Below are 8,912 nucleotides of genomic sequence, written 5' to 3' on the forward strand. Positions count from 1 at the left end.
AAGAAGGTGGTTTTAATGTTATGGCTGATCAGTGTATATAATTGTTTGAGTGTTACTACTTTAAGCGTGAAGTGTTTGGTTAATTATTATTACTTGAATTGATCATATCAGGTTTTATAGAAAATAAAAAGAAATAAAATAGAAAGTAATATTAAAAGGTTCTTTTAATGTTGCTGTCCTATATACACATTATCTGTCAAGACAGTTTTTAGTCTTGTAAGACCTTTGACCTTTCATTCAGAACCATATGTATTATACAATAGTGTAATGCTATAGCTCAGTGTTCTAAGTAATATCTAAGTGTCGCAGTAGAAAAAGAAACCGTGCACTGCTGTAGTTTTTCAAACCCCGTCCCAACCCTAAGTTTCTAATGTTTCTATTGTAAATGCACATGGTGCAAGTTCACTGGACCAAAGTTCGGGATGATATGACTGGTGGTTGAGTCACAGTTTAGCAACAGGCTGATTTTTACACCACCGACAACCTTCTGGTTTTCCTTGATAGTCTACACATACACCGATCAGCCATAACATTAAAACCACCTCATTGTTTCTACACTCACTGTCCATTTTATCAGCTCCACTTACCATATAGAAGCACTTTGTAGTTCTACAATTACTGACTGTAGTTCATCTGTTTCTCTGCATGCTTTGTTAGCCTCCTTTCATGCTGTTCTTCAATGGTCAGGACTCTCCCAGGACAACTACAGAGTAGGTATTATTTAGGTGGTGGATCATTCTCAGCACTGCAGTGACACTGACATGGTGGTGGTGTGTTAGTGTGTGTTGTGCTCCAGCAGCACTGATGGAGTTTTTAAACACCTCACTGTCACTGCTGGACTGAGAATAGTCCACCAACCAAAAATATCCAGCCAACAGCGCCCCGTGGGCAGCGTCCTGTGACCACTGATGAAGGTCTAGAAAATGACCAACTCGAACAGCAGCAATAGATTAGCGATTGTCTCTGACCTTACATCTACAAGGTGGACCAACTAGGTAGGCGTGTCTAATAGAGTGGACACGGTATTTAAAAACTCCAGAAGCGCTGCTGTGTCTGATCCACTCCACTCATACCAGCACAACACACACTAACACACCACCACCATGTCAGTGTCAATGCAGTGCTGAGAATGATCCACCACCTAAATAATACCTGCTCTGTGGTGGTCCTGTGGGGGTCCTGACCAGTGAAGGACAGAGTGAAAGCAGGTTAAAAAAGTGATAGATAAAAAAATAGATAATGAATGAATAATAAACAGCTTATGACATTTTGCTCTTTTACTTACAGATCCCAGCTGATTGGAGGTGAAAGGTGAAAAGGATGACGCTGAAGTGCAGATGACCTGGACTCTGAAAGATACGAAAGTGGACGGGCTACTTCTTTTCATCCCTCATATCTCTATCTCTGGAAAAATCAAGACATGCAGGCAAATCCGGTGCTAATCGAGTCTCTGGTGGTTTTCTCCATCGTCCTCTGTGCTCATGTGGCGGTGTGGAACCAGCTGTCATGGTGCTGCATTGCTCTGGCCATCCAGGCCTTCTACGTCCAGCACAAATGGGACCGTCTGCTGAAGACGGGCGCTGCCGTCTTTCAGTTCCGTCTTTCGGCTAACAGCGGCGTCTTGCCGGCGAGCCTGCTCCTGCCTTTGCTTGGTCTTGCTTTGAAGGGTCGGTGCGCTGCAGTTGGGAACATCCACTTCGAGCGTTTCGCGATGGTGATTACTGTTACGGGAATGATCCTGGCGCTTTTTTTGTCACTCATCGCGCTGGGTATTACGCGGCCGGTGCCTACCAACACGTGTGTGATTACGGGGATTGCAGCCAGCGCCATCCTGTACACCATCAAGCAGACGCTGCTGGTTTCGGAGGTGATCGAGGTACTGGAAGTGCTACTGATCTTCGTCTATCTGAGTCTGGTACTCTTATACCTGCTTCCACGGTGCTTTACACCTGGAGAGGCGCTGCTCATCCTGGGTGGCATCAGCTTCATGATTAACCAGCTGATTAAGCGCTCATTAAACGCCAGTGCCAACGTTAACGTAGATCCAGTGCATTTCTTTCTTCCTGTGGCTGTGGCAGGATTGGTTTTGCTCGGGCTTGTCTTCACCATCCTCTTCCTCTTTATGGAATCCGAAACGTGGGCAGCGTCCGCTTTTTTCCACGTCATGACCGCCGTACTTGGCTTGGGTTTGCTTGTTCCTTGGTTGTCCCTCCTCACTGGACATCACCCTTTCTTCTGGATCTTCGACTTCCTGTCCCATAATACTGCTAGACTGTGGTTGTTGGCATACTGGATATTTCTTACCCTGACTGCCATTATTGTTGTGGCTCGCCAGAACAGCAAGCGCTCCGAAGGTGCCAAAAAATACCAGGCGTCCACCACTGTCAGGAAATACTTTCACCTCCTTATTGTGTTGACTTATGCCCCAGGTTTGGCACTTGACCGGCCTTTACTACATTTAGCAGCCGTAGCATGTCTGGTGTTGCTGCTGTTCCTGGAATTGGTGCGTTTTTTCCGCATTCGGCCTCTTGGCTCCGTCTTGCGCAAGTCACTGGCCCTGTTTTTGGACGACAAGGACTCTGGGCCGCTCATTCTCACGCACATCTATTTGCTGTTGGGAATTTCCGTGCCTGTGTGGCTCTCGCAAGGACCATGCGTGCCGAAAGGAGAGACGGCCGGTGCGGTAGGACTGGCACCATATGCTGGCGTGTTGGCCGTGGGTGTCGGGGACACTGTGGCGTCCATTTTTGGAAGCACGGCGGGCGAGATCCGCTGGCCGGGCACCAAGAAGACTTTTGAGGGCACGGCAACCTCTGTGTTCGCCCAGGTCATCGCGGTGGCACTGTTCCTAATTGCGGATGCCAGCATAAACTTGAATGCTAGCTATTCGTGGGTGGTGGGCTCTATTGCCATGGTAGCCATGCTGGAGGCATTTACGTCACAGATTGACAATCTGCTGTTGCCGTTGTATTTATATGTACTGCTGATGTTATAAGCATGCACCCACAATCCTGTACTACTGAATTCTACTGGTAGATCCTGCACACAAACCCCTATACAAATACAAGTCCTACAGTACAGTACCGTCCAAAGTTTTTTTTTCCCAGTTTACCTCCCAATCTAGTTGTCACCAATTACTCAAATCCTTTTCGCAACCTCTACAGCTGCTGACTTCCAATCCTGACCAAGGAGGGTCATGGCTAACACACGCTCCCTCCGACATGTGCAGTAGCCGACTGCTTCTCATCACCTGCCCTAGGCGAGTTTATATGGAGATCAGTATCGAGTCACACATCGATCTCCATTATTCCCCGTCTCATCGATCAGCCAGCAGAGGTCGTAATTGCAGCATTTATGAGAAATCCCCTCATCCCTTCCTCGGATGAACCAATCATTGTCCGTATGGGCGCCCAGCCTGCCGGTAGCAGAGCTGAGATTCTAGCTTGCGATTCTGAGACATCAGCTCTGTATGCTAGTGAGTGGCGCAACGGTCTATTACACTACATTCCAACCTTGCCCTCGGGGATGCTGTTGGCCTGAGGGGCGTCTACACAGACATAATTGGCTGTGTTTGGGTGGTGGGGGATCTGTGGCATTCTGTCCATTGTTTACGAGTGAACCCGAAACAGCCGCAATCCTGACCAAGATAAAACTATTGATTAAATTAAAATGTCAGATCTACCGAGTATATGCCTTCTGACAAACCGGTAGGCCAGGATGGATAGGATTTGTTCCTTACACTGACACCAGTACTTTCATCATTAGTACTATAGTCATCCTTACGGTATCCTCACACAAAAATGTTGGTAATTATGTAGTACGTGAGTGTAACATTTGGTGCACAAGTGTTAGGATACTGTGTGAAAGGCTGTAGGACTTACACAAGCAGAGACTGAACCGTACACTTTATAACTGTTATAAAAGACTGCTGATGTTGTGAAAAATGTTTTTTTTTTTTTTTTTTTTTAAACAAGGTTCTATTGTTCATTACTGATGTATTATGTCTGGGCAGCACCATCATATGAAGGCTAAATGCACTTGAATTGAATTGATTGGAATTACTCATACTGAACAGGAATGACATCCATCATGTACTGTAGTTTTATCTAGTTTAACGGGTGTGCTGCTTGTCCAGGGTGTTTTTAATAAATATGAATAATACAAAATAACAAACAATGCAGTGATAAATGTGGACATTTGTTACCCATCAATATCTGACTCCACAGGTTGGTTCTTGGTTTTATACTGTATATCGGTTTCATAACAAATGTTATCATTTAAATAATAATAATAAAATAATATATATGTTCAGACTTTTGGAAAATATTAATGAATGATCAATGAGTGCATTCTGTAGGAATATATTAATAGACAAGGAATGGTGCTTAGTTCTAGCCCCGTCTACTACACTGTTATTATTAAGAAAAGTACATTAGTTCAGGCCCAGTACTGACTAGCAACCTTTGCTTGACATTTTAAGGTTGCATACACATAAACGCATCAGAGAACGCATTGATGTTACTGGTGTGTTTGTGTGTGCCTTAAACTAAATACAATACTAAATAGCATAGTAAATAGTAATATTGATGGTTATTTACATTTATGGCAGTTAGCAGATGCTTTCACCCAATGCGAGGTTACTAGTCTAGTGCCTTAACCAGTGAGCTACCACTAACTACTCCTGTTAGGTATTTAGTACAGATGTGAATTAGAATAAAAGTCTTTTGTCTTCTTTAGCAGATTTAAAAATATGGATGCCACTCAGGTGGTGCAGTGGTAAAATACGCTACCACACCAGAGCTGGGATTTTGAATACATCGTATCGAATCTCAGCTCTGTCATCTGGCTGGGCTGGGTGGCTACATGAACAATGTTTGGCTGTTGTTCATACAGGGTTAGGGAGCCGGATAGGGACCTCATAACTGATGCAATTACAACGTCTGCTGGCTGGTTGATGGCGTCTGCACAGAGTGGAGGAATAATGCTGATCAGGGTGTGGCTCTCCGTGCACAGGTTCATATGCTGATTCGGCATATGAACTCGGCTGGTGCAGGTGAAAAATGCAGTCGGCTACTGCACACGAAGGGGACGTGTGTCAGTTTGCTCTCCTCAATCAGGGGTAAGGGTCAGCGCCGGTAGAAAGGAAGCATTACGCAATTGGGTAAAAATAGGACACGCTAAAAATCGGAAGGATAAAATGGACATTTGATCTTCATTTTAACAATATTGAGAGATGGGGTTAATAAAAGTGAACAAAGAAAACTAAAACATTTAGTAAAAATACATGAATGATAAGGGGGCTTGGGTTCAAATCCACAGCAGCGCTATCAGCCAATCAGGCAGACAGGATCAGCTATGTCAGGGGGGGAATTTGCCCAAGGGGGTGTTACTTGGCCAGTGATGATTATCTTTGCCGGACCCTGACCAAGATAAAGCGGTTGTAAAACATGGAAATAAATTTAAAAAAGTATTTGATTTCGAACCCTGGATCCCAACAATGATGGGTTAGTGTAATTTACTGCTGCACCAATTTATTTATTTTAATAGCGCCAAGCTGAATCATGAATTATTACCTGAGGGGTGAAACCTTAGTCATGAACTATAATTTGTAGCCTTTCTAGCCTCCACTCTTCTTGGAAAGACATTCCACAACATATCCAGTCAAATGAGCGATTGTCAGGTCAGGCACTGATGTTGGACGGGAAAGCCTAGCTTACAATCCAATTCATCCCAATGGTTTTCAGTAAGGGATTACGGTGCAGGCTACTGGGGTTCCTCCACACCAAACTCATGCTAAAACAGGAACGTATTTTTCCCAAACTGTTACCAAAATTGAAAACATATCAACTGTTTCAATAATGTATATTAACCCCACCGGTGCTGTATCCCACATCTTCCCAGCCACTCTCATACATTCTGGCAGCCATTTATACAGTTCTCACAGGTTGTAACAAGATGCTGTGTGTGGACAATTGACTATGTAATATGTAACTCTTTATCAGCAATGGATCATCTAGTGCGCACTACCCTATAATCACAGGAAGCTGAATTACAAGCAATTTAGCTGTGTATTGTGGACTACACAGCATTCTTGAGACTTGTGTAGTGTGTATTAGACTCCAGGCTTTGAAGAACATTTTTACTTTTTAATTCTGAATATATCATTCTGTATTCTGGGTATCTGCATATAATGGAAAAACAAACAAAAACATTTGTATTGCCTTGAATTTTGTACAAACGTATTAATATTAAAATCAATCAGCATGTTTGTATACAAGTGCCTGTTGAAGTCAGTGGTAATTTCATAAAAACAAATTAATTTATTTCTGGTATTGCTCTGTATTTTATCTGTCTTTAGTAAGTTATTTATGAGACAGAGTTGAGGAATGGCATAGAAGTGATAGTAGAAATTCTGTGCAAAATGTAGAACACAGCAATAAATGCATTAAATTCTTTTGTGTACATGATTAACTGGACATGTTTTGTTCATTTTCAAAATAAAAGAACTAAGTTATGCTGGGATACAGTGTTCGAATCCCCAGCTGTGCTATCTTACAGTATTTTGACAGTATACACTGATCAGCACATAACATTAAAACCACCTCCTTGTTTCTACACTCACTGTCCATTTTATCAGCTCCACTTACCATATACAGTGCCTTGCAAAAGTATTCAGCCCCCTTGAACTTTTCAACCTTTTGCCACATTTCAGGCTTTAAACATAAAGATATGAAATTGTAATTTTTTGTGAAGAATCAATAACAAGTGCGACACAATTGTGAAGTGGAACGAAATTTATTGGATATTCTAAACTTTTTTTAGAAATAAAAACCTGAAAAGTGGGGCGTGCAATATTATTCAGCCCCTTTACTTTCAGTGCAGCAAACTCACTCCAGAAGTTCAGTGAGGATCTCTGAATGATCCAATGTTGACCTAAATGACTGATGGTGATAAATAGAATCCACCTGTGTGTAATCAAGTCTCCGTATAAATGCACCTGCTCTGTGATAGTCTCCGAGTTCTGTTTAAAGCGCAGAGAGCATCATGAAGACCAAGAAACACACCAGGCAGGTCCGAGATACTGTTGTGGAGAAGTTTAAAGCCGGATTTGGATACAAAAAGATTTCCCAAGCTTTAAACATCTCAAGGAGCACTGTGCAAGCGATCATATTGAAATGAAGGGAGTATCAGACCACTGCAAATCTACCAAGACCCGGCCGTCCCTCTAAACTTTCAGCTCAAACAAGGAGAAGACTGATCAGAGATGCAGCCAAGAGGCCCATGATCACTCTGAATGAACTGCAGAGATCTACAGCTGAGGTGGGAGAATCTGTCCATAGGACAACAATCAGTCGTACACTGCACAAATCTGGCCTTTATGGAAGAGTGGCAAGAAGAAAGCCATTTCTCAAAGATATCTATAAAAAGTCACCTGGGAGACACACCAAGCATGTGGAAGAAGGTGCTCTGGTCAGATGAAACCAAAATCGAACTTTTTGGCCACAACGCAAACGTTATGTTTGGCATAAAAGCAACACAGCTCATCACCCTGAACACACCATCCCCACTGTCAAACATGGTGGTGGCAGCATCATGGTTTGGGCCTGCTTTTCTTCAGCAGGGACAGGGAAGATGGTTAAAATTGATGGGAAGATGGATGGAGCCAAATACAGGACCATTCTGGAAGAAAACCTGTTGCAGTCTGCAAAAGACCTGAGACTGGGACGGTGATTTATCTTCCAACAAGACAATGATCCAAAACATAAAGCAAAATCTACAATGGAATGGTTCACAAATAAACTTATCCAGGTGTTAAAATGGCCAAGTCAAAGTCCAGACCTGAATCCCATCGAGAATCTGTGGAAAGAGCTGAAAACTGCTGTTCACAAACGCTCTCCATCCAACCTCACTGAGCTCGAACTGTTTTGCAAGGAAGAATGGGCAAAAATTTCAGTATCTCGATGTGCAAAACTAATAGAGACATACCCCAAGCGACTAGCAGCTGTAATCGCAGCAAAAGGTGGCGCTACAAAGTATTAACGCAAGGGGGCTGAATAATATTGCACGCCCCACTTTTCAGTTTTTTATTTCTAAAAAAAGTTTAAAATATCCAATAAATTTCGTTCCACTTCACGATTGTGTCCCACTTGTTGTTGATTCTTCACAAAAAATTACAATTTCATATCTTTATGTTTAAAGCCTGAAATGTGGCAAAAGGTTGAAAAGTTCAAGGGGGCTGAATACTTTTGCAAGGCACTGTAGAAACACTTTAAAGTTCTACAATTACTGACTGTAGTCCATCTGTTTCTCTACATACATTTTTAGCCTGTTTTCACCCTGTTCTTCAATGGTCAGGACCCCTGCAGGTCCTGTGGGGTCCTGACCATTGAAGAACAGAGTGAAAGCTAAAAAAGTATGTGGAGAAACAGATGGACTACAGTCAGTAATTGTAGAACTTCAAAGTGCTTCTAGAAACAAGGAGGTGGTTTTGATGTTATGGCTGATCGGTGTAGAAACTTTAATCACAAAAAATGTATTATAACTTTTTATATAATAAAGGTTGTAGTATTTACCTTATGTTAACCGTTGGAACCCGAACCTGCTGCAACCCAGACCAGGATGAAGAGGCTGATTTCTCATCAGTCGTTGCTCATTTTGAAAACATGTCATTAACTTGTCACCACCACATTTCACACTGCAAATTGTGTTTGTAAAAAAAAAAAAAAGGCAGATGTAGCTAAGCCCAGAGTATAAGGGACATTTGAAGGCACTAATCAAATTTGTTATATTTATTAGTTCCTAAGAAAAAAAAACTTGTGAAGAAACGACACCACCCCATTGTTAAAATACCACGATCTATTAATGTTCTTAAATGCAACTCCCTTCAGACATCATCTATGCATAAAACGCGA

The 8,912-nt window shown here is 42.4% G+C and overlaps 1 protein-coding gene across 1 annotated transcript; it reads left to right on the forward strand.

Moving 5' to 3' along the window:
• Positions 1-1,420: 1,420 nt before the first annotated feature.
• Positions 1,421-2,995, forward strand: dolk (dolichol kinase). The gene has a single exon (XM_063012281.1). The coding sequence runs from the start codon at positions 1,421-1,423 to the stop codon at positions 2,993-2,995; it is 1,575 nt and encodes a 524-aa protein (XP_062868351.1).
• The last annotated feature ends 5,917 nt before the right edge of the window (positions 2,996-8,912 follow it).

Source organism: Trichomycterus rosablanca, chromosome 16, assembly GCF_030014385.1.
Source record: "Trichomycterus rosablanca isolate fTriRos1 chromosome 16, fTriRos1.hap1, whole genome shotgun sequence".
Taxonomy (NCBI): Eukaryota; Metazoa; Chordata; class Actinopteri; order Siluriformes; family Trichomycteridae; genus Trichomycterus; species Trichomycterus rosablanca.

Bases quoted from the DNA above. Each gene is read 5' to 3' on its own strand.
- dolk (XM_063012281.1), top strand. From the start codon at position 1,421: ATGCAGGCAAATCCGGTGCTAATCGAGTCTCTGGTGGTTTTCTCCATC.